This window comes from Littorina saxatilis, linkage group LG7, assembly GCF_037325665.1.
Source record: "Littorina saxatilis isolate snail1 linkage group LG7, US_GU_Lsax_2.0, whole genome shotgun sequence".
In the NCBI taxonomy this organism is placed as follows: Eukaryota; Metazoa; Mollusca; class Gastropoda; order Littorinimorpha; family Littorinidae; genus Littorina; species Littorina saxatilis.
In genome coordinates this window covers 22,964,423-22,991,554 of record NC_090251.1, presented here as the reverse complement: position 1 = coordinate 22,991,554, position 27,132 = coordinate 22,964,423, and the positions used below count along the sequence as shown (strand labels likewise).

The 27,132-nt window shown below is 40.0% G+C and overlaps 1 protein-coding gene and 1 long non-coding RNA gene across 2 annotated transcripts in view; both read right to left on the bottom strand.

The window, feature by feature from the left end:
* The window catches only part of LOC138970946 (uncharacterized), a 39,901-nt gene that overhangs the window by 9,242 nt on the left and 3,527 nt on the right, over positions 1–27,132 (bottom strand). The window contains exons 5-18 of the mRNA XM_070343533.1: positions 26,814–26,916; positions 25,342–25,473; positions 24,611–24,716; positions 22,907–23,003; positions 22,400–22,495; positions 21,441–21,491; positions 18,900–18,984; positions 18,164–18,223; positions 17,523–17,699; positions 16,948–17,086; positions 16,667–16,775; positions 15,302–15,374; positions 13,502–13,648; positions 12,711–12,868 (exon numbers count right to left, since the gene is read on the bottom strand). Of these exons, the coding sequence (XP_070199634.1) occupies positions 12,711–12,868; positions 13,502–13,648; positions 15,302–15,374; positions 16,667–16,775; positions 16,948–17,086; positions 17,523–17,699; positions 18,164–18,223; positions 18,900–18,984; positions 21,441–21,491; positions 22,400–22,495; positions 22,907–23,003; positions 24,611–24,716; positions 25,342–25,473; positions 26,814–26,916 (1,533 nt within the window). The remainder of the gene's footprint in view (positions 1–12,710; positions 12,869–13,501; positions 13,649–15,301; positions 15,375–16,666; positions 16,776–16,947; positions 17,087–17,522; positions 17,700–18,163; positions 18,224–18,899; positions 18,985–21,440; positions 21,492–22,399; positions 22,496–22,906; positions 23,004–24,610; positions 24,717–25,341; positions 25,474–26,813; positions 26,917–27,132) is intronic.
* Positions 306–8,686, bottom strand: LOC138970949 (uncharacterized). Its single transcript, XR_011457121.1, has 2 exons — positions 7,970–8,686; positions 306–1,400 (listed from the first exon to the last, which is right to left on the bottom strand). It is a non-coding gene; the product is annotated as an uncharacterized lncRNA (long non-coding RNA).

Sequence of the window (27,132 nt, the reverse complement as noted above, 5' to 3'; positions counted from 1 at the left end):
GACTAGCATTCAGTCATCTTTATGCTCTTGGTTTAAATCAAATTTAGCTTAGTCACGAACACAAAGCAAATAGTGGCTGACTCAGTCACTGGGGTATTCGCATAAGACGGCTCTCTTGCCTTGAAATTACCAAACAATAACACACACACGCACTCATTGCCAACCAAAAAAACCGCACACGCACACACACTGTGACCCGCACATGCATACTGTGAGACACACACACGCACATACCGTCACACACACACACACAGCCATACGCATGCACAGAGAAAGAGGGAGAGAGATGACAAATGAAATACTAATTTTGCTTTGCTGCTTTTATTTCCTCCAGTTAATGCCATCAAGACAAACAACAATCCTTCGTAATAAGGGACTTGACAGGGACAGATGACATCTACACTCCAAAATGAAAGTACTTGCAAGAGCATTTAATTCTTCTGCCTGTCAGTGTCATCAAGAAACAACCTTCAGCCACAAATCGGGTAAGCTTGACACCAGCCTGTATGCTGTAGCTTCAAAAACCTGTTCAATTTACAGATCTAACAATAAAAATAGATCAATATTGGTGGGAGTGGAGATGGATGTATGCTTTGGCCTTGGGTGTGTGTGTTGGGGGGGGGGGGGGGGAGGTATGATACATATACCAGACATTTAAAATCAAGTGAGCTTACTGTACACCATGTAAACAAGGTATGTGTAAAACCTTTTCAGTCCATCATCATTCCGTCTGGAGCTGTGGTTTGAACCATGTGTTCCGTTTGTACCATTGTGACCATGTGGGCATCGCCACCCATTAGGCATAATGCAATCACACTCACTCACTTGGTTGTGGGGAAAAAACTCATTACCAACAACCACATGAACAGTTGCATTGTGCAAGTCTGGAAGATATCTGGCAGGGGGAATGTTCAGTGTATTTTGATTTATTAGGTGTGAATGTTGAACGTTTGTATCACTGTTCCTTAAATTCACATCCATGTCAAACATCACACAAAGATAATGAGCGTCAATGATGGCAAGAAAAATAGCGAATAAAAAAGCAAATAGAAATATAATATTACATAATTAATAAGAAAAGAGATGTATAGTATTCTTTTTATATAAATTTGAAATGGGCTGTGTGACTTAGTCTTTACTGTGCTTTCTTTTTTTTCTTTATTCTATTTTTTTTTTAAAGATACATTCAACACAGTCTTTTGTGTTTGATGTTATTGTAATACTATATGAAAGTAAAAGAAGTAAAAACATGTTAAAAAAACAAAACAAACACAAATTTGATCAACTGTTCTTGAAGCTCAAAGTGTCACGGGTCGTCTCGTCTATGACACACACGCAGTTAGGAAACAGCCACAAGTCTTCTATAATGACTTCCACTTCGGCCTGTGTGTGTGAAGCACCTGCAAAACACACACACACACACACACACACACACACACAAGTTTATTTGCATGTTTACATTGTTTTTGAAATCGTTTAAACATGTTCCTCTATGTATGTTTCAGGATGACACATTTGACAACAAAGAAGATAAGTTCTCAAAGTTGATCTGGATTACCTGCACAACGACCATGAAAACAAAAAAGGGGGGTGGGGCGGGGGGGGGGGGGGGGGGGGGGCCACGGAGCCTCTGGGCCCTTCCCAACTCGACCCTGAACAACCTTAACCAAGAACCAGTTTTGGATGACGACCCTATACTAGGCGGATCACCCGAATTTGGGCCATCGGCTGCTGATGTCAACACATCTTCAGAGAAGGTTCAAGACCCAAAACGTGTGTGGCAACAAAGGACACAAATACAAAGAAAAGGTTGGAAAACCAAGAGGCTGTGTGCTGAGGAATATTAGCTCTGTGCTGCAAAAGAGATTAAAGGCACATTCCTTCTCGTGAAAACAGTTCTATCCTTGGCACAAAGCTTTAATTGACGGTGGGGTTTTGCTGACTCGTCGAAGACGACCCATTTGGAACTTCATAAGGAATTTCATGGCGTGGGTCGTGTACGATGCATACTCTGCAAAGAGGCGGCAAAACGTTTATCCCCATTCGGATTGCGTGGATCATGTACGACCCAAGCTTTTTACGTTGACTCCTTATTTGGAAGGTATGGGTCATACACGACCCACATCATCCGGACTGTGTAGTCCAACACATGATCTGGTGAAGGCTAGGAGAGTATGCCTTCAGACCAGACGGACATAAGTGCAACAACAGAACCCATCACAACATGGGCCATGAATCCAGTAAATGAACTCAAATTAGTGCACCCCCCCCCCCCCCCCCCTTTCAAATAGAACAATCAAATCTGCATCTAAATCAGTCATTGTCAGTGTTGTTCACATATCTTGTCTAACATGGACGCTATGGCATGCTTAAGCGGTGTAGGTGTCTATCCTCTCGGCAGGCATAAAAGGCAGTTTTTGGAGCTGTTTAAGCGGGTAATGAGACCAAAAAAATGATACATCTGAGTAACTCACAAACCCATTCAGCATGGGTGGGAGCCCAACATATTGCCAGGACTAAACATTTTGGAAGGCCGGGGTCCAGGGGCCGCTAAGGCTCCAGCGGGGTGCAGGGGCAGCGCCCTTGTTGGGGGGTCTAGGGTGGCAGTGCCCCCCAGCCGAAAATGAATTTTAGCATTATACTTTATAGGGAGGGTTTAGGTGGCCTCTCCTGACTAAATCTTATAACAAACAAGTTTTTTTTTAGAGATGCATAATATATATTTGTAACTGACCAGCTGAAAATGAATTTTAGTAATTCAAGAGGGGCTATTAGTATTCTATTAGAGCCTCTCCCAGGTTTAAAACTGAAAACAGCTACCACAAACATTAAAATGGGGGGGGGGGGGGGAGGATGTGTAAGAATGCACACAATCAAAAACCTCTATACTTGAATTTGGTGTTTGGTTGCACCACTCTTGCTAGGGGGTCTACAAAAACAAGTTGTATACACATTTCAAGAAGGGTTTTAGAAGCATCTCCTCACCTAAAGTTAAACAAAAACTTAAAATTGGAGATGCACAACATTTAAAAAAATCTTGTAAACTTGAAGGTATTTGGAAGTATCCAGCTGAAAATGAATTTTAGCAATGCAATAGGTGTTATTTGAGCCTCTTCTGACTCTGAAAACAGCACACAATTTTGTTTGTTTAAAAAATATTATTGGGGGGGGGGGGGGGGTGGTAAATGAATGCATAAAATCAAAAACCTCTATACTTGAATGTGTTTAGTTGTATCACTCTTGCTAGGGGGTCTACAAAAACAAGTGGTACACATTTGAAGAAGAGTTTTAGAAGCATCTCCTTAAAGTTAAACAAAAACTTTAAATTGGAGCTGCAAAAAATTAAAAATTCTTGTAAACTTGAAGGTATTTGGAACTAACCAGATGAAAATAAATGTTAGCAAATCAAGAGGTGCTATTTGAGCCTCTCCTGGCTTAAAGGCACAGTAAGCCTCCCGTAAACCATCACAGATACGGTCAGGCTTTTACACACAGTACAAACACCCTTTCATTTAAACACTCACCGATTGAGAACATCCTAGGTGCCCTCTGTAAAGAGCGAACAATTTTCAAAGAATTTATTTTTGCGTGGTTTATCTTACCCCTGAGCCATCGTGAACCCGTGTGATCCAGTTTCCCTTTTTCACAATGTAGTCGTCAGTTAGTCATTTGAATGGGACTCGATGTGAGCTTATCTACAATAGCACGTTTTTATGCACGAAACAAACGGCTGTGGTTCACAAGAACTCTAGCGATGGCTTTTGACTGTTGAGAGGAACGGCGATATGCACTGTAAACCGTCGTCTGCTACGACCCTTGCGTGACCCTGCTTCCGGGTTTGTACTGATCTTGTCTTGATGAAAAAATAATTCTTTTATGATTAAAGAATGTATGTGTAACAAGCTGTCAATCTATTATTTAGATTTTAAAAGTTAGGTCTAGCGCAAAAACGCACCTTGGTCCAAAAACATTTTAATAATCATCGATTAACGGCTATCGCCAGTTTACATCGATAGAATCAGACCCGAAGGGAAGTAACTCAATTTTTGACCTGAGTTCAGGATGGGTACAAAAAGTGTTCGAGACAATCTGCAAAATTAATTCTTTAAAAACTGCTTGCTCTTTACGTAGGGCACCTAGAATGTTCCCGTTTGGTGAGCGTTCAAATGGAAGCGTGTTTGTACTGTGTGTAAAGGCCTGACAGTATCTGTGATGGTTTACGGGAGGCTTACTGTCCGGGCGTGATTTCCGGTATCAGTTGAATAAAGTTCATAACAGCCGTCCAGCACCAAAACGAGGCGCCATTTGTAGAGGACCAAGTCCACGAAAATAAATTCTTTGAAAATTTCTCACGCTCGACAGAAAACATCCAGGATGTTCCCGTTCGGTGAGCGTTCAAATGGAAGTATGCTTGTACTGTATGCAGACGCTCGGGGAGCTCTGGGATGGTTTACGGGAGGCTTACTGTGCCTCAACAAAAATAGCACACCATTTTTTTTTTTTTTTTTTGGGGGGGGGGGGGGGGGGGGAGTAAATTAATGCTTAATATAAAAAATGTTTACCGCATTAAAGAAAAATCGTCTAGCTAACAAAAAATTAGACAAACACAGAAAATAACAGTCACCTCCCTTGTATTTCAAATTTTTACATGTAGCTTATGATTTTATCATTACAGGTGGTATATTCTCAAATAATTGTTTAACCATAGCTTGAACCAAATGAGAAACAAGTTTAAAGTCAGTTTGCTTCAATTGAACACCTTAAAAGGGCTAACTGCTCAGGTTAAAAAAGAAGAAGGTTTAGACAAAAACAGAAACCACCAGAGTTATATCCCTTGCTAATGCCATACACAGTCTTCTGATGCTGCTTTTCAATTCATTTCAGGAGTTATATTTCAAAATGATTGTTGAATCATAGCTTCAATTAAAAGAGAAATATGTTTTATTTAATTTTAAGTCTGTTTCACTTGCTAACTTTCTAAAGGGCTCAATGCATCAGAAGCTAAATACCGCTGGTTCATAGATCAGGAATGCAAGTTTTCTGTTCCACAGCACTGAAGGTTTGTGAATCCCTGCAATAGGAGAATTATTATAAAGATGTGGGTGAGCCGAGTTTACAAATAGCAACTATGATGCCACATTCCCCTGGATGACATGACATGACATTGCTGCCCCCTGTTAGTGTTAGTCACTCTGACATATGGTGAAAGGTGGCTGACCTGGCACAACTACATCTCACATGAACCCAGTGTAAACAACAGCTGCCAGGGATTAACAAAACAAGAAGAGCAAACGCTCGATCGAGTCACTTTCGCAGTTCTGAATATTATATGAGGCATCAGATGGACAGGAAGAAATTGCTATTCACAACACAATACAGATGTAAATAATTTGATGTAAAGAATAATCCTATAAAGTTTGAATCAAATCCGATGAATAGTTTCAGAGATATGATATTTCAATTTTTTTCCTTCAAGACATACCTGTGACCTTGAAAAAGGTCAAAGGTCACCAAAGCAGACGTCAAAGTGTAGAGGTCACTGGGAGTCACGTTCACATAAAATTTGAGCCCGGTCACTTTTATAGTTTCCGAGAAAAGCCCAACGTTAAGTTGTGTGTTGCCGAACAGAAAAGGCTAGTTATCTCCCTTGTTTTTCTGATAACGTTCGTAAAAGGCTACAGATGTAAATACTTTGATGTAAAGAATAATCCTACAAAGTTTCAATCACATCCGATGAACTTTGTCAAAGATATAAAATGTCTAATTTTTCCTTTGACGCTGACCTGTGACCTTGAAAAAGGTCAAAGGTCAACGAAACCATCGTTAAAGTGTAGAGGTCATTGGAGGTCACGACTAAACAAAATATGAGCCGGATCGCTTTGATAGTTTCCGAGAAAAGTCCAACGTTAAGGTGGTGTCTACGGCCGGCCGGCCGGACAGACTAACACTGACCGATTACATAGAGTCACTTTTTCTCAAGTGACTCAAAAAAGGTATAAAAAAAAAGTTGCCAAATTCTTCCTGGGAATCCGTCTCCGAGGGAAGAAATCCCACCCCTGGCATTGCCTTCAAACTTTCGGATGTTTGTGCTAACAAAGTTTCAAGTTGTTTGAGACATTTAATAGGTCTGCTGTTATTTGTCATGTCAGAAACAAATTAAATTGACGGTAGGTTTTTGCTGACTCATCGAAAAAAATGATTTGTTGAAATCTTCAAAAACAATGACAGATGCGCCACATACTCACATTTCATGTACATATTTTATCAGACATGGGTGGTATGAGGATTTCAACGCGAAAGTACTTTTTAAGAAGTTGACTCATTCCGAGCGCTGAGCGCAAATGTCGGCCTACGCCTAGCAAAGCTCACTGCCGACACACTTAACTGATCAATGGCTCTTGAAAAAGCATTTTTCAAGAATTTGTGTGTGCGTTTAAACAAGTGCGCTGTAAACAGCCAATGTTAAAACTGTTTTCAATTTAAAGGTAAATTGAAGGTTTCATTTTTCTAAATGCATGCTAATTTTAATTTGTTTCTGTTCAATCGGACAGGGTACCTCTTTATTATCAAAATTCTTTCTGGTATGTCGCATAACATCAATCAATCAATCAATGAGGCTTATATCGCGCATATTCCGTGGGTACAGTTCTAGGCGCTCGCCGTGTGAGATGAAATTTTATACGGCCAGTAGATTGCAGCCATGTCGGCGCATATTTACCTTTCACGGCCTTATTCCAAGTCACACGGGTATGGTAGACAATTATTTAACTGTGCCTAAGCAATTTTGCCTGGAAAGACCCTTTTGTCAATCGTGGGATCTTTAACGTGCACACCCAATGTAGTATACACAGGGGGTGGTTCGGACACCGAAGAGAGTCTGCACACAAAGTTGACTCTGTGAAATAAATTTCCGCCGAACCTGGGATCGAACTCGCGCTGACAGCGGCCAACTGAATACAAATCCAGCGCGCTACCAACTGAGCTATATCCCCGCCCCTAACAGCAGAACTAATATCTCTAATGACTTGGTATTTCGTGTGTAGTTTACGACATGTGTTTGCACAAATCCCCGTATTCGTAAGTTTGAAGGCAATGCTTTGCGAGTTACTCAAATGTACCATTTTTTTGTCTCATTACCCGCTAAAACGGCTTCAAAAACTGCCTTTTATGCCTGCCGAGAGGATTGACGCCTACACCGCTCAGCATGCCATAGCGTCCTTGTTAGACAAGATATGTGAACAACACTGACTGATTTGGATGCAGATTTGATTGTACTGTCTAAGGACATGCTAAACATGTTTCGATTTAGTTCTGATTTTTTTAGATTTTTTGATCGCGGGAACCTTGATTTTGCGAATTCGATTTTGGGATGTGTCTGTGTTGTAGGTTCCACTGTATTGACACTACCTCATGTAAACTCAATCTGTTTTGTGAACAAGGTATGGGAATTAATGAACTTTTCAGTGATATATTTGGTTTTACAATCAACAGCCTCATCAGAAAGATCTGACCTCAAACGCATCTGTGTAGTTTTTCTTATGACGAGTAGTGTATACGTTTCAAAAACAGAAAAGTAGAAATGTGGGGTTCTTATCTGATATGAAATAAGAAAGCATGTATTGCACAGGTTGACACCGCAAAATGCAACCCACAAAAATGCTAATTACTGATACAGCCTTCCGCCGAATTACTTCATATTTGGTTTACATCAATTTCAGCTTATGCAAGGCCTGTCCACAAAGTGGCAAATCTGTAGGTGTGATTTTTTTGCAACAGATATTTTATATTTTATATTTCTTTCTTTATTCTTATTATAATTGCATATTGCATTCAATTAAGTCAAGTGCATTCTTTAGTTTCAGTCACACTGAGACAGCAATTTTGTCATAACATCTTTTGACCATGGGATAAAGTTCTACACGAGTGAATTCTGAGAACTTTAAAAAGGCAAAATCTTTAAACCAAGTACCTCTCAGGCTCTGCGGCTGATATGTCTCATACTCCAGGAGTAGATGGATGCACCTTTAGTCCATAAGCAAATGCACCAGGTGCTGATGTTGTCATACCAGAAGTCCCAGGTATATAGGCTGACCACCGTGGCTAAAAATTATTCAGGTCAATCATTTTTAGATCGTTAAGTACACTGAACCTAAAATAACACTGACAGACAGTACATGTACATAATAGATCCAAGGTACATGTATATACAAATTAGGAAAGAAGTCGTACAATGTCATTGAGAATATCACCGAGTCTGATAATGAAATTAATTCAGCATTAATTTGCTCCACCTGTACTAACTTATCATAGTTATGAAACAAGTATACAGGCAACAAGTATTGTTGTGTTTAAGGCAAGATTATATTCATAAAGTAACAAACAGCATACATATTGTATCGAGAAAACAAAGAAACTTCACAATCAACGTTTTCCCCATAAACCTGTTTTGGAATCGATCAATCTTCAATTGCACAATAAGATGGATTGCAACTGTCTTTTTTTCATCGTTTACAGATCATATAAACTATCAACTGACTGACCTATTACTTTGTTTGGCTTTTTCATAAATAATAAATACACTTCATGTATAACAAATTGCATGCATTCCTGATTTTGTGTGTGGATGTGAGACCATGCATGGGGATTTTTATTCTGTGTGTACTATTAACTGCTGGATATAAACATACAACTACCTGCTTATAGAAGTTAGATCAAGAGAAGAAGCACCACCTGCCTGTGTTCTGCTTGGCACAGTTGCAGTATGAACGTAGCCTCAATGCTGATTCACAAAATGTAAAACATAAATAAAATGAGCAATTAAAAAAAATGTACAATACTTTCAAAAACACAATGCATATATTATTATTATGTCCAATAAAATAATCATTTAAAAACCTCATGAAAACACAACCAACACCCACAGGGCCTAACAGACAGAGCCACAAACACCAAGGGCACACACACACACACATGTACAGTGTACACATGCACACACAGGTACACACGCATGTATGTATGGGTGCATGGTCCGAGGGGCATTAAGCCTGACCAATACAAAAAAATGGACAAACTTTGGCCGATTTAGGCGAATACTCTTTGGACATTTGGCCGATAGGGACATGAAAGTTTCGAATAAAGTAAAAATAAATCGGCGATTGGCAGATGGGCCGACCCAAACGACATCCCTTCTGTGATAATACTGTTATAGACTGTGTATTTTAACACCATAATATTCCAAAGGGAGTAGAAAAAAAAGTACAGTGATACCTGCGGTGAAAGGACAAAAATGTACCTGCAATGCAGGGGGCCTGTCATAACAGGTATAATCTGGTAGAGATAATAGAAAAAGGACAATATTAGGTGTCCTTTGAAGGGAGGTGTCCTCTCATCGCAGGGGCCAACCATCACAGGTAACACCAGAATAACAAATCTCTTACAGAATCGATGTCAATGTGATGTTGGGATCATAATCAGGATCATCTAGTCCTCCTGATCCTCTCCAGACTCAACTGTAACTTCAATTGTGAGGCTAACCAAAGAAAAACAATATCAGTTAAAATTACACAAGCTATTAGGGCTCTAAAAACAAAAAAATAAGGTGCGTGAAGCAATATAAAACATTTAGTCAGTCGTTACCAAACTAAAAGATCAACATGACAAACCATGAGTCATTGCTGAGACTACATTTAAATAGTCTCGGGTAACCATCCCCAAAGACTGAGATGGGTCAAGCCTGCAGTCTCCGCAAAGCATGCGACCATAGCACCTGTACACCTCACTTTCGCTCGCAGTTCAATATGTGAAAAAACAGCTCCTGTCAATCTGGTACAGCACAGCAAACCATGTGGTATTCTCTATGTGTTTTAAAACTAACATGCACTCACTTGCTTTAGGTAGTACAAATTGTGTAAAGCCATGGGAAACATATGTTATCAACTCTTAGTCTTAGATCCACTACACTTTTCAATTAGTACTACCATTAGTGTAGCTGTCTTGAGCTGCTACCCATAACAATTAAATGCTGAAAGCTAATGATTGAGGGAAAACTAAGATAATTAAGTAAGATTAATGAATGGGTACATGTGTCACAAAGAGCCCCTATACCTACAATAGTCAAAGCAGTTTCTGAACATTCCAATAATGACCTGAAAGATAATTACACAATGCACAATTTATTGCTTATTGGAATCTGCAGAATTAACCAGTTCCTGACAGAAAACAGAAAAACTTATTTGAAGAATTTATCATTCACTCAATCAGAATGAGATATTTTGGCCAAGCAGTATCGACACACAGAGTTCAAGAAAATAGAAAAGGAATATATTTGTTCTGATCAATCATAAATGAAACAAATCCCAATACCCATTTGTAACCATAAAAGGATTTTATCATACACAGAAATTTGCAGTATTCACATTAATCAACTTTATTTTATAAATATTGCTTTAATACGTATACAACAAACAGCATGTGTTTTGAACACACCCACACAATATTTATCAAAGAAAAACAACTCACTCTAGTGGGTCAATGAAAGACTGACATAGCTCTTTCTGCTTCACAGTCCTGCCAGCTCTTGATCCATGAAACTTCTTGTCGCTGAAAGCAGCATATAATGTTAACTAATCAACAGTTCTCTCCTGCAAATTCAACTACAATACTACTATACACTCTAGTCTAAGTGAAACTATTTCTCAGAATATTTGTTATTTCATGCAGCTTTCTTCATTATTTTCTGATGATCTAGACACAGATAGTGACACATATTTTCAAACATGGAAAAATACAAAATATGAATTATGTAACAAGCAAGCTCACCCTCTTCTCAGAACATCCTGGTTACCATCATCATTTCAATGCTTGTTAATCTACAACTGCCACAACGTCCAACCAAAAAAAGACATGATGTATACGTGATATACGTTAGGCGTGAGGCATGATATTCTATGGCCCAGCAGCCTGAGCTTAATTGTTATCGTTTACAAATCATAATATTATTTTATTTAGTATCAACTAACTGTTTGGCTTTTACACCAATAACAAACACACTTCCATCTTCATATATCTCATAACTATAATTATGACTTTTTTTGTACTATTTATTTTATTGATAATTTAAAACATACAACTACCTGCTGAGATCAAAAGAAGTACAGCCAGCCTGTGTTCTGCTTGGCATTGTTGCTGTAGCCTCAATGCTGATTCACAAAATAAGAAAAATTAAGTATTTATGTCCTATAAATAAATAATGTTCAAGACTCATGAAAAACACAAGCCACAACCACAGGGATACACAGACATGGCCACATACACACACACACACACACACACACATTCACACAGGGGCACACACACACACACACACGAGGGCACATAGAACACAGGGGCGCACACACACACACACACAGTGTAGAGCAGAAATCGCACAATGCGCCGATCTATGTTTTGTAATATTTCATTTGCATAGTTCTATAAATAGTATCATAACAGACGCAAATGGCCGCAGAAAGAAACGGTTCGCTTATCCGAAATAAATCGTCAAACACCTCGTGCATACATTTTCCTTTTTACAGGTTATAAATTGGGAATCCCAACACCACAAGCAATGATGACTAAACGACACTAAACAAGACAGCAGCTTACGCAAGTTCCCAGTAATCAAAGCAAACGCCGAACGCAAAGTATCGACAGTTTGTCAGGGCAACGGGCACTTTTACTGACTCACGGTGATACATTTCTGCTCCACAACAAATCCCTCCCACCCTAATTCAGTAATTCTTTGGTCAATTTACTTTTCACAAACAAGTCCAATATACACTTCCATCACATAACATAAATAGCATCCTAAACATCTCATGAAATGCATGAAAAAATACCCACTTGTTCAGCAGGTGACGAGCAAACTGCGGATTGGTGATGAATCCAAATTAATTCTTCACTTCGTTCCAACGCGCAAGCTCCTCACCGATATACACGCGCGACGTGTCATAGTTACGTGCACGAGTGCGTTTTCGTTTCTTCTTGGTTGAATCCGGTACAGTCGGCCGAGGACCCTTGCGTTTTGTTCTTTTCTTATCACCCTGGTTCGATACGACTGAATGAGCCTCCATTTTTTCCTACAAGCTCATCAATTATGTGTGACCTAGTTTGCTTGTGACGTGTCATTCTATGTGCATGTGGTGATCATCAAGATGATGCAGATCTAAAAATAATTAAGAAATAGGCCAAGGACCGGCGGGTCCGAGTTAAAAATTAATTCGTAAAAAAATTGAAGTTCTTGACTCCTTGGATGGAAGTCAATGAAACTTGGTATTTATTCAAAGGAATAGATGCCTGAGGTATGACTAAAAGCCCCAGGGGCTCCGTGCACCTGGATTTGACAAGTCCAGTATCTTTAATTGGGAAACAATAATTACCTCATTCATTAGTGACTGTCACGTGTTTGATCCTGTTATACACAGTGAGCCTTATATTGAAGGAAAGTGCAGAGTCTTAGGAACACAATGGTACCAAAATTAAGAGTATTTGTCAAGAAACAAAGACGCACGAAGCAATTGAAAACTGCAATTGTCGTACGTAACAGACTTCGCGAAGGCATCTTCACTCAATTAATATCAGGCTTTAGAAATGTTTACAATGGTTCAGTTTGATAGCGGCGAACAATATTAACAGATTTCCCGAACAGTTGTGAGAAGACATGAAAAACTTACGCGCGATCCACGTTAATGACAGGACTTGTGTAGTACATGCAAAAGTTGAGTCGAGTACAGCCAGAAGTCAGCTGTATGGGGTTGGCTTCCCCGAAATCACTCAGCTGCGGGGTCGTTGTTTTTTGGTTGGATCTGGTTATAACCGTCAAGGCCTCGAACTTGATACAGAAAAACCAAGATTTAAGATTTAAGTGTAACTTGATAAAGAAAAGGAGATTCAAGATTTTAGTATAACTTGATAAATACAAACAAAATTAAAGATTTTAGTATAACTTGATAAAGACAAACAAGATTCAAGATTTTAGTATAACTTGATAAAGAAAATAAGATTCAAGATTTGAGTATAACTTGATAAAGAAAACAACTTGATAAAGAAAACAAGATTCAAGATTTTAGTACTTATCTTCATCGTCGTACACTCAGACATCTACTCCGAGGACATGAGATAATCGAGAAACTATGAAATATATAAAATGTTAAAATAATATTAATATTAACATATCAAATATTCCTCTGTCCGTTTGTTTTGGTTCGTAAATCGTGACATCTGTAGTTCTTCTTTCTGTTCTATAATACGAGAGTTTTGGAGTTGATTTGACAACACTAAAGACATGAAGATAATCAAGATACGCATAATTATGTAGCAATCGCTACACCAACATGATCACACACACACACACACACACACACACACACACACACACACACGCACGCACACACACACACAAACACACACACACACACACACACACACACACACACTCGGGCAGATAAAACAGAAAGAATCGTACAGAGGTAAATCCGGCATCAGATGGAAAGAGCTTGAAGTCCGCACCAATGTCGACAGCCAGCACGATTCCGAAGTACCAGTCGTACCCCACGTGACTGTACGCTGTCCACACCTGGCCTGAGGGTCCAACACCGTTTTTCCATGCTTCCTGCAAAATTCCAGATTCAGTAAGACCCCATAATTGAAGAAATCCAAAAACAAATAGACTGCCACCGTTACAAAATTCAGAATCAAAATAGAAGAAACATTGATGACACGTCTTTCTTGGTTTTTTTCTCCACAATTAAAAAATTCCTCCTTTTTAAGACCCTCCTTTCTCAGATATTCTGTCCATAGCCTCTTTGAAATGTGCCTCCATTCTAAGACTCTCTCCATTTTAAGATTCCCTCCTTTTTAAGACTCTCTCCATTTTAAGACTCTCTCCCTTTTAAGACTCTCTTCATATTAAGACTCTCTCCACTTTAAGACTTTCCACTTTAAGACTCTCTCCATTTTAAGACTCTCTCCTTTTTAAGACTCTCTTCATTTTAAGACTCTCTCCATTTTAAGACTCTCCATTTTAAGACTCTCCATTTTAAGACTCTCTCCATTTTAAGACTCTCTTCATATTAAGACTCTCTCCATTTTAAGACTCAGACTCTCCATTTTAAGACTCTCCACTTTAGGACTCTCTCCATTTTAAGACTCTCTCCTTTTTAAGACTCTCTCCATTTTTAGACTCTCTCCTTTTTAAGACTCTCCATTTTAAGACTCTCCACTTTAAGACTCTCTCCATTTTAAGACTCTCTCCATTTTAAGACTCTTCATTATAAGACTCTCTCCATTTTAAGACTCTCTCCATTATAAGACTCTCCATTATAAGACTCTCCATTTTAAGACTCTCTCCATTTTAAGACTCTCTCCATTTTAAGACTCTCTCCATTTTAAGACTCTCTCCATTTTAAGACTCTCCATTTTAAGACTCTCCATTTTAAGACTCTCTCCATTTTAAGACTCTCTCCATTTTAAGACTCTCCATTTTAAGACTCTCTCCATTTTAAGACTCTCTCCATTTTAAGACTCTCCATTTTAAGACTCTCTCCATTTTAAGACTCTCTCCATTTTAAGACTCTCTCCATTTTAAGACTCTCCATTTTAAGACTCTCTCCATTTTAAGACTCTCTCCATTTTAAGACTCTCCATTTTAAGACTCTCTCCATTTTAAGACTCTCCATTTTAAGACTCTCTCCATTTTAAGACTCCATTTTAAGACTCTCTCCATTTTAAGACTTTCTCCATTTTAAGACCAGATTTGTTCATATTTTTTAAGTTAGTAAAAGGGGGGTTCCACTGCACACACCTGTGTAATTAATCGCGCATGCATAAGCCACATTAACCTGGAGTGGAGGGAACCTATGGGGTTTTATTCATCGAGACGGACGAGATACAGACTATGTGTCAGGCAGCGTACCGGAAGTGATGCAGAAGCGTATGACGTCATAGAAGTATTTTTTGCTAAAATCATCGACATAAGCTTAGTAAATTATGTATTTGATACAGCGATGTGATGTATGCTCGAAGAAAATGTGTGATCGTCGTGCCTTCGGTTATAAAAGCCATCAGTATTGCTCTCTTCGAGCGTGCGCTGTGATTCACAAAATAGTAACATTGATTTTTTTTATAGACGAGAAAGGAGTATTAAATCAAAGCTTCCATGCTTTTGTTAATTCGTTGAAATCACAACACATCTCAATTTCAACCAATCCAATCCGACCCGGTTGGTAACTTTCTCGTGTACCTCGGCCCAGCAAACCCACTCTACCTGCCAGATCTGCTTGTCAATGGCGGTGGCCGGCTTGGTGGGCTTCAGGATCAGTCCGTCAGCACGGCAACATCTGCACACGTTACACCGCGAGTTAAGATACCTTTCGTTTCGCGTACACGATCATGTTCATCGCTACTGATCTGCCCAGGTTTCCACACAAAGTAAGAGCATCCTCTCCATTCGACTCGCACACAAAATGAATGGCGTAGCGGGCGCAATGGCCTCGTCGATAAGACGCGGGTCTCCCAAGCATTCTTCGGCTTAATTAACTTGCTCGGTTGACATTTGACATTAATTTAACAAAGAAAAATGTCCACCTCTGCATGAAAAGAAGCCGAGCTGGCCATTGATTGCTGACATTTGTTCAAGTGGAAGGATGCTCTTATCCCATGTAAAAGCCTGGACAGAGCTGTGGTGGCCGACATGACGGATTGCATGAGGAGAAAGGTACCACTGCGTGATGCCAAACAAATGACAGATTTTAATTGACACGATTTGTGAGCAATGGCACTTTCTTTCTGTCTTTTTTTGGTGTTTAACGTCGTTTTCAACCATTCAAGGTTATATCGCGACGGAAAAAGGGAGATGGGATAGGGGAAAGGGGGGAGATGGGATAGAGCCACTTGTTAATTGTTTCTTGTTCACAAAAGCACCAATCAAAAAATTGCTCCAGGGGCTTGCAACGTCCGTAGTACAATATATGACCTTACTGGGAGAATGCAAGTTTCCAGCACAAAGGACCCAACATCTCCCACACACTGCCTGACCAAAATCTTTACAAACATTGACTATATTCTATACAAGAAACACTTAACAAGGGTAAAAGGAGAAACAGAACCGTTAGTCGCCTCTTACGACATGCAGGGTAGCATCGGGTAAATTCTTTCTCGTTCCAACCAATATGGGACTCCCCCTAACCCGCGGGGGGTGAGCAATGGCACAACTGGTAAGGACATGAGTAGTGGTCTAAAAGAGCTGATTTTGTAAAGTCTTTTTTAAGAAGGACATCGTCCCAGAGATGTTGTGTGCTTAGTAGGAAGGAGGGAAAGTTGCATTTTTAAAGTGGGTTTTTTTTTACCTCATTTTCCTTGTTGCTACCAATACCAGTTAATTACCTTGTAAGCGCCCGTCCCCCTTATGCGCCAATTTCGCTCAAAAGTAGGGGGCGGCGTTTACTTGGTACTTGACCCCTCATGAGAAATAAATCAACTGTTTTTTGACACCTTGGGAACAAATGTTGGGGGTGGGCGTTTACAAGTTACTAAACCGTATGCAGTTTTTTGACCCATACTGGGTGTTTGCAAGGTAGTTTACGGTACTTGGTTGCTAGATATAGCTCTACAAGAGCACGACAAGACTCACTGCATGAGCAAGGACACGTTGGTGTGTCCCACTTTGTCACTGGGTCCGACAGGCCCGGTACTCAGGGTGGACACCACTGCCTCCAGTTCGGGGTACGGCTCCGACAGGTCTGGTCAGTAAAAATGAAGATTATTGCTTCACAGCTAAGCAGGTGTTGTAGTGTTATCACTTTAGTTAAAAGTGAAAAAACCCAATTCTTCCCAGTCAAAAAAGACACAGCGTTATAAAAAAAAGCACTATGAGCTTCATTCAATCGTATGAGAGGACACAAGGCAACTCACGGTGAGGGTTGCCAGGCTGATCTGTTGTAGTCCAGAAATTGTCCTTCCATGGGGCGATTCCCATGGCATGGGCAAAGATGGAAGACTCTCCGATCAGCCATTGGTCGTTTCCGGGATGGTAGTCACCGCTTACACGGGCCTGTAATGTGAGTACTTCATCAGTGGTTGAAAAAAATAGTGCTCTTGAGAATTTCAGCTCTAACTTTAACTATTTATTTCTTCTTGATTTAAGTTTTATGCTCCAATCCTGTACTGTTCCAACCTAACAACTTATCGAAGAAGGTCATTTTGGATAATATGAAAAACATGTTTTCTTGCCATCACGACGCATTTGCAGGAATACCCGCTTAAACCATTTGTGTGAAATGACTGTTTCTTATCGTTTGACTTTTTTTTTGCGATTTAAGGCTAGCAAAAGCTTGTGAGAAAAAAAGGTTAACTGTTACATTTGTGCTTTTCTGATGATGATTTCTTAGCCCCCAACGACTATAAGAAGATGACTTTTGATACCTTGCATGAAAAGAAATCACAGTCATCAGATTAGTGTCACCTGACACAGTGACCCATATACTGACCTGTGTCACGACAGGGATCTCCAAGCTCTGCATGGCGTGACGGGGGTTGGACATACAGTACTGGATGGTCAGACCAGTAGCACGTGCAGCTTGTCCCATCTGCATCAGCCACGTCTTGGCCACGTCCACAGTGGACTGGGTGGCGTTCATCGTGTAGAATTCTTGGTCTAGCCAGTCCTGAAATCCAAAAACAGATCTACTGCTAACTTTTCAAAATCAAGAATAAGAAAGCAAGAATGTCAGTTAATGGAACGTTAAGTTTTTGACAAAACAAGACAATCACATTATAGCTTGCTGTGGCTTATTTTTCTTTCAGATCAAAATATTCCTTGATTCTCCAAAGATTTACCAACAAGATAAAAGAAATCAAGGAAAATATAACAACATTACAACATTACTTCTTCTTCTTCTTCTTCTTCTTCGTTCATGGGCTGAAACTCCCACGTACACGTATTTTGTGCACGAGTGGGTTTGTACGTGTATGGCCGTTTTTACCCCGCCATTCAGGCAGCCATACGCCGCTTTCGGGAGATAACATTTTAACGCTTATTACAAAATACCGCTAAAAGTCAACACAACTAGTGCCATCACTGTGTCGTATATCTCTTTCGAAACATAGTTTCTAGAAGAAAAAATCGTACCTGTTCGTACATGACCAGGCCCCAGAGTCGTGCCCCCTTCATTAGGTCCATCCAGAACGTCTGCAAAAAGTTCAGACACGCGTCGAAACAGAAGAGTCATAAAGTAATAGATCGTTCACCCGACAAAAAGAAACATTCCATAAAACGGCGATATATCTATCTTTAAAATGGACGAAATCCAAACACAGATAGACTGCTAACCTTCCACATTTCAGAATCAAAAACAGGAATTGTTTGTTATTGAAACGTTTAATGTTTAACAAAACGAATTAACATTCACAAGTACTTCAAGATTTTCTTGACCAAGAATATTCTTGTTTTCTTATTCTTGATTTTGGACAGTTAGCAGTAGACCTGTTTTTTGGATTTCAGGATTTCCTTGACCAAGAATTCTACACGATGAACGCCACCCAGTCCACTGTGGACGTGGCCAAGCACACAAGTACATCAACCCAATGCATGGTCTTTGTAGTAAACCGACAGACAAACAATAAATGTAAGATAAATGTAATTTATCTGATAATGTTGTTCGTCACACAACGGACGATACTCTGAAAAACAATGATTTGATTTTTCTGTCTTTATACACATAAAAGTTATATGTATTCTTACGTGCTTGCAAAAGGGTTGACATAACTGTGAGATTGGGCAGTTACATGTTGCACCTGCCACGTAAGCCCGCCTGCACACCTGCAAGAAAAGACGAATCAAAGCACAGCAATTAAGCAGTACTCACCAGGTCTTGCGGAATCGCCTTGTCTGTCTCGACAATGAAATCATATTTTCCGCCATTTGCTTTAGCGTAAGTCGTTTTCGAAGACCTGTCGACGGACACAAAAAGAAGGAATGGTTCACCATCTAATTATAAGTTAGAAGCTAATCTGCCAGCAGAGATTCATTCAAAACAGAGAAACTTAAAAAAACCCAAAAAAAACAACAACAAACAAACACAAGCAACCCGACTCTACCCCTAAAAAAGAAGGGAAAAAAGAGAAAAAAGTAACCGAAAAAAAACCACTTCAAAACGCGACAACAACTCCATAACAAACGTATGCAATATCCTAACTTTTAACACTCAATGTACGTATGAACAAGCAAATCCGGAACGCAGCATAGCCGAATATTGAGACGTGTCACGTTGGGCTCCGTGAAGCATGTAAACTGCATGGCTGCACCAAGGCGGTTCATCGTTTTTAATTTATCGAGGTCTGGTAGCTCGGCAATGTACTTCTAATCCTCGTGTCACGGGTTCGAATCTACGCCTGGACGGTCACATGTCAACTTCATAGGATGACACACACACACAAATGCACGCACGACACGCACGCACGCACGCTCGCACACACGCGCGCTCACACACACACACATACACACTTACACACACACACACACATACACACACACACACACACACACACACACACACACACAAGGGAGCGCACGGACTCGTTTTGCTGACGAAAGCGACGCGGTTTTTCAAGCTATGGGTCACTAAAGTTATGAGAATGAAAAACAAGTCGCGTAAGGCGAAAATACAACATTTAGTCAAGTAGCTGTCGAACTCACAGAATGAAACTGAACGCAATGCAATGTTTCAGCAAGACCGTAGCATCGTCAGTCCACCGCTCATGGCGAAGGCAGTGAAATTGACAAGAAGAGCGGGGTAGTAGTTGCGCTGAGAAGGATAGCACGCTTTTCTGTACCTCTCTTCGTTTTAACTTTCTGAGCGTGTTTTGAATCCAAACATATCATATCTATATGTTTTTGGAATCAGGAACCGACAAGGAATAAGATGAAAGTGTTTTTAAATTGATTTCGAAAATAAAAATTTGATAATAATTTTTATATATTTAATTTTCAGAGCTTGTTTTTAATCCAAATATAACATATGTATATGTTTTTGGAATCAGCAAATGATGGAGAATACGATGAACGTAAATTTGGATCGTTTTATAAAATAATTTTTTTTTTCAATTTTCAGATTTTTAATGACCAAAGTCATTAATTAAATTTTAAGCCACCAAGCTGAAATGCAATACCGAAGTCCGGGCTTCGTCGAACATTACTTGACCAAAATTTCAACCAATTTGGTTAAAAAATGAGGGCGTGACAGTGCCAGCTCAAGTTTCACTACAAGCCAGATATGACGTCATCAAAGACATTTATCAAAAAAATGAAAAAAACATATGGGGATATCATACCCAGGAACTCTCATGTCAAATTTCATAAAGATCGGTCCAGTAGTTTGGTCTGAATCGCTCTACACGCACGCACACACACACACACACATACACCACGACCCTCGTCTCGATTCCCCCCTCGATGTTAAAACATTTAGTCATAACTTGACTAAATGTAACAAGTCGCGTAAGGCGAAAATACAACATTTAGTCAAGTAGCTGTCGAACTCACAGAATGAAACTGAACGCAATGCAACGCAGCAAGACCGTATACTCGTACCATCGTCAGTCCACCGCGCACGGCAAAGGCAGTGAAATTGACAAGAAGAGCGGGGTAGTACTTGCGCTGAGAAGGATAGCACGCTTTTCTGTACCTCTCTTCGTTTTAACTTTCTGAGCGTGTTTTTAATCCAAACATATCATATCTATATGTTTTTGGAATCAGGAACCGACAAGGAATAAGATGAAGGTGTTTTTAAATTGATTTGGACAATTTAATTTTGATAATAATTTTTATATTTTTAATTTTCAGAGCTTGTTTTTAATTCAAATATAACATATTTATATATTTTTGGAATCAGAAAATGATAAAGAATAAGATGTACGTAAATTTGGATCGTTTTATAAAAAACATAATTTTTTTACAATTTTCAGATGTTTAATGACCAAACTCACTCATTAGTTTTTAAGCCACCAAGCTGAAATGCAATACCAAACCCTGGCCTTTGTCGAAGATTACTTGACCAAAATTTCAACCAATTTGGTTGAAAAATGAGAGCGTGACAGTGCCGCCTCAACTTTCACGAAAAGCCGGATATGACGTCATCAAAGACATTTATTGAAAAAATGAAAAAAACGTCTGGGGATTTCATACCCAGGAACTCTCATGTCAAATTTCATAAAGATCGGTCCAGTAGTTTAGTCTGAATCGCTCTACACACACACACACAGACAGACAGACACACACACACACGCACATACACCACGACCCTCGTCTCGATTCCCCCCTCTACGTTAAAACATTTAGTCAAAACTTGACTAAATGTAAAAAGAAAAGACAAAAAGGTATCTCTTGCAAACCAAAATCAATCACTTACCAGTACATGTTTTGCGCCGCAACCGGCAATTTGGTGATGTTGTAAATGTACCTGTGTAAGACATAACACACATATTATTAGGAATAGCATCGGCAGTTTGAACACGTTAAAGATGCATATATATATTGAATATCTAGCACTGTAAAGTTCACGATTTCTGAAACGTTTAAAAAAAAAAGTGAGTGGAAATCTGGTTTTTGCTTTACTGTGGAGACTTGTCATTGTCATTGAAGCGAAACTTCCAATGTTCGACGATATTCGACAATGCACATTGTTGGGAAATGTTGAAATCATTTTGCACCAACACGTTCCACAGTAAACTCAGAGAACACTTTATTTCTAACTAAGCTTTTTTTAAATTTAATCTTAACTTTGATGCAAGGTAAACCTTAGGTCAAACAGTCACACAAAAGCAAAAAACTAAAACCAAACCTAAAAAAACAAAAACCAACCCTAAAAAAACAAACCCAAACAAATTATCAAATATAAACCAACAGCATTAGAGAGGTCGTATGTTACTCCAAGTGTAAAGGCGAACGACAAGAAGAAGAAGAAGAAGAAGAAGAAGAAGAAGAAGAAGAAGAAGAAGAAGAAGAAGAAGAAGAGAGGTCGTATTTGCTCAATCTCACACAAATGTTTGTTAATTAAATTCGGTGTACTCACTCGTGTACAAAACGTGTACCCATTGGTGAAAGAGTGCTCACTGGTGTGATGAAAGTGTACTCAATGATGTACTGAAAATGTACTTATTGGTGTACTGAAACTATATTCATTAAATAACTGAAGGTATAGTCTCACTGGTGTACTGAAAGTGCACTTACTGGTGTACTGAAAGTGTTCTCATGGCTGTACTGAAAGTGTATTCACTGGTGTACTGGAACAGCACTCACTGGGATACTAAAAGTGTACTCACTGGTGTTCTAAAAATGTTTTTACTGCCGTACTGAAAGTGTACTCACTGGAAGCCATGAGGAGAAACAGCGGGTGTTGGTTCCCACGTTACAGTCCCTTGCTTGGGTCCTCGTGGGTAAAACCAGTCATCGTACTGAACGTATCTGGAATACGGAACATTCCCTTATTAAAACACCATGAGCCAAGAAAATAGAAGAAAAACGTGAGAACAGAGACAAGATCAGCACAGAAGAAGTAAAAACGAAGTAAACACACACACACACACACACACACACACACACACACACACACACACACACACACACACACACACACACACACCACACACACTTACCAACTTACACACATACGCACGCACGCGCTCACACACACAAGCGCACACACGCACGCACGCATGCACGCGCACACACACACACAGATCCCCCCCACACACATATACGTACGCACGCACGCATTAAGGCACGCTATATAATTCACCTTTCCATAGTGACCACCTGTTTTTAGCGACCACTGTTGGTCCTTTTGGTGGTCGTTATAGACAGGTTGGACTGTACCTGTAAGGAATCGCCATGGAGTCGATGTACTCCTTTATTTCCAGAATGGTGTCCTCGTAGTTCTTGTTGGGTTCCGTCGTGTGGTAGTAATAGGCACCTGCAGTTTGTTTAGTAGTTGTTAGTGTTCATCCAATTCAATCACCCCGTAATGAGTAGTTTGTTTAGTAGTTGTTAGTGTTCATCCAATTCAATCTCCCCGTAATGAGTAGTTTGTTTAGTAGTTGTTAGTGTTCATCCAATTCAATCTCCCCGTAATGAGTAGTTTGTTTAGTAGTTGTTAGTGTTCATCCAATTCAATCTCCCCGTAATGAGTAGTTTGTTTAGTAGTTGTTAGTGTTGATCCAATTCAATCTCCCCGTAATGAGTAGTTTGTTTAGTAGTTGTTAGTGTTCATCCAATTCAATCTCCCCGTAATGAGCAGTTTGTTTAGTAGTTGTTAGTGTTCATCCAATTCAATCTCCCCGTAATGAGTAGTTTGTTTAGTAGTTGTTAGTGTTCATCCAATTCAATCTCCCCGTAATGAGCAACGTTACGAAAACGTGGATTATATGCAAAAATGTGCGCCTTTTAAATCAGTGTCTCCTTTCATTTTCCAGTACTATTATTCTCTGTGGAAGCCCTTAACAAAAACTACAACAAAGAATAAGAATATATTTAAAGGTTGTTTAAAGAAAAGGACATACCTTTGACGCTACTCTGATCACGAAAACGGGGGGCAGGAGGGGGGGGGGGGGTTAAGGAGAGGGGGAAGGGGGTACAAGTTCGGCAGGCTAAAGTTCCGCTAAAAACTGTCCGCACTTTGCGTTTCAAACTGTCATTTGATTTCCTCTAGACAACAACATTTCGCTCAACCTGTATAAGATGCTTTTTATGAAAAAACAAGAGGCGAAGCCTTCAAGGCTCACGTAAGAAATCGACAAACAGTAACACAAACTCAATCACTCCGTCACACATACACACACACACACACACACACACACACACACACACACACACACACACACACACACACACACACACACACACAAACACACACACACACACACAGTAAGCATAGCCATAGGTGAAACTGTGCAAGAAAGCGAGACACTAGATCTGCCAACTAGTCTCGGCCCGCTCACAATAACAATGACCGAGACTTTCAGTAATTCCTTCGCGTGACGTCTAACCCTCTTACGTCATAATGTGACGTCTTCAAATGTTAAAGTTTCTATCACACACGTCAAACACTTTTGACCGAGACGTAATCTTCTTCCATAGACTCGGAAATGTTAAAGTTTCTATCACACACACACACACGCACGCACGCACGCACGCACGCACGCACGCACAGACAGACAAAAGTTAGCATCGCATAGGCTACACTTACGTGAGCCAATGAATACACTTTTTCTCTTCGTGAAGGAACATTAAAATTCCCCAAATATCTCCAGAAAGAGAATCAATAAACAATAAGCCATCCAACAATACGGTTTTGGGTGACATAAACACGACGCCCTTTGTCGTAGCTTGTCTTCGCGGAAGAGAAAGTTGAATATAATAACATCCGTTTGACTTAAAACCTTAACCTATGCAGTGCGACTTTGTACGCGAACGGATCGAAAACTGATTTTTCGACAGGCTTTGTCCTGATACGTTAACCGATAAGGGGAGCTGATAAACCAGATCATAACCATATCAAAGCAAAGACTTTAATTGTATTACCGTCGTCAGTGTAGAATCCCAGGTAGTTAACGGTCAGGTCAGTTTTGCGGTACGTGTCATCCTTGTTGTAGTAGGTCCTCATGAATCTGCCCCAGTCAGAGAAAACCTGCAACGGATGGGAGCAGTGATCAACTAAATAGTCCATGAAGGTAGTGTTTATATCACTGAAGTTGTAACCTACGTACGAACTTAGAGACAACAAAGAGACAGCCAAAAGGACAACCAATCATGCAGAAGCAGACGCAAACACACAAGCACAAGGACGCACACACGCGCGCACGCAAACAAACACGCGTGGACGTACGCAAACACACAAGCTGCGAAACACGCACGCACGCAAGCACGCAAGCATGCACGCAAGCACACACATTAACGCAAACACACACACACACACACACACACACACACACACACACACACACACACACACACACACACACACACAGGCGCGCGCATAAACACACCGACATACATTTTGACACACAAAACGGCAGATAGACGGAAGGAATTGCAGACAGACAGACTGACAGACAGAAAGACGAGCAAAGAGACTTCTTCAATAAATATATTACTTCTCCTTCTCTTCGTCGTGCCTCCTCCTCACCATCATCATCATCTTTATCGCCATCCTCCGCAAAACAATCATCAGAACATATCAAAGTTGTCCAAACATCCAATCGTCGAACCGCGAAAAAACACCACACGGAGTAATGGTCAAGAGACATATTTACCTGGTTGATACCTGTGTTGCCGCAGTACACAATGGACTGCTGCACGAAGCCTGTGGGGACGGAGATGACCCCTCCCATCACACCCCAGCTTACACGTCCATTCCCGTCAACTGCCCGCGACGTGGACATAAACTGAAAAAGTTGGGCGAATAGAAACAAACCACAAACTCAGATTGGATACCAATACTTTACAGTTTAGGACTAAGTGTGTGGATCCTGAAAGTTTCGAATCAATCCATTCAGTCATTGCTGAAATACAGCGCTTTTTCTCATGGTACCCCTCAAAATGGTCGCAAAAACCTCTCGTTTTTTACATTTAGTCAAGTTATGACTAAATGTTTTAACAACGAGGGGGGAATCGAGACGAGGGTCGTGGTGTATGTGTGTGTGTCTGTGCGTGTGTGTGTGTGTGTGTGTGTGTGTGTGTGTGTGTGTGTGTGTGTGCGTGTGTGTGTAGAGCGATTCAGACTAAACTACTGGACCGATCTTTATGAAATTTGACATGAGAGTTCCTGGGTATGAAATCCCCATACGTTTTTTTCATTTTTTTCGATAAATGTCTTTGATGACGTCATATCCGGCTTTTCGTGAAAGTTGAGGCGGCACTGTCACGCTCTTATTTTTTAACCAAATTGGTTGAAATTTTGGTCAAGTAATGTTCGACGAAGCCCGGACTTCGGTGTTGCATTTCAGCGTGGTGGCTTAAAATTTAATTAATGACTTTGGTCATTAACAATCTGAAAATTGTAAAAAAATTTTTTTTATAAAACGATCCAAATTTACGTTCATCTTATTCTCCATCATTTGCTGATTCCAAAAACATATAAATATGTTATATTTGGATTAAAAACAAGCTCTGAAAATTAAATATATAAAAATTATTATCAAAATTAAATTTTCGAAATCAATTTAAAAACACTTTCATCTTATTCCTTGTCGGTTCCTGATTCCAAAAACATATATAGATATGATATGTTTGGATTGAAAACACGCTCAGAAAGTTAAAACGAAGAGAGGTACAGAAAAGCGTGCTATCCTTCTCAGCGCAACTACTACCCCGCTCTTCTTGTCAATTTCACTGCCTTTGCCATGAGCGGTGGACTGACGATGCTACGAGTATACGGTCTTGCTGCGTTGCATTGCGTTCAGTTTCATTCTGTGAGTTCGACAGCTACTTGACTAAATGTTGTATTTTCGCCTTACGCGACTTGTTATTACTGCTCATACGCTCCACCCCTGCAACAGTAGAAATGACGTAACGCAGGTGATACGCAAGATAGCAAAACAAAACACCCTGTTTTAGTTAGATAATTGATTTAGCTTTCTGCTCGTATGTAAAAATGGCCAAGTTGGGCCTATTCTGATTTTCTTGTTGATTTCTTACAAGGTACCTGACCACCAGGCCGGCCAGGGCATGAACACCTACATGAGGGCCTTACATTGCCATCAAAACCTTGAAACATTCCACCCACCTCAGAGAAGGGCGCCATGATGCAGACACCGTGGTTCTGGTCAAAAATGGCGACCGGTCCCCCCAAGGTTCCCCCCGTTAGTCCTTGCCCTTTCTGTGTCCAGCTGCACGAGAATACCGAGTTTGGTTCCAAATATTTAGGTAAGGTAAGGTAAAGGTAAGAAATGTAAAGTAAGATAAGAAAGGTAAAGTAAGGTAAGAAAGGTAATGTAAGGTAAGGTCAGGTAAAGTCAGGTAAGTTAAGGTAAGGTAAGGTAAGGTAAAGTCAGGTAAGGTAAGGTAAGGTAAGGTAAGGTAAGGTAAGGTGAAGTAAAGTAAAG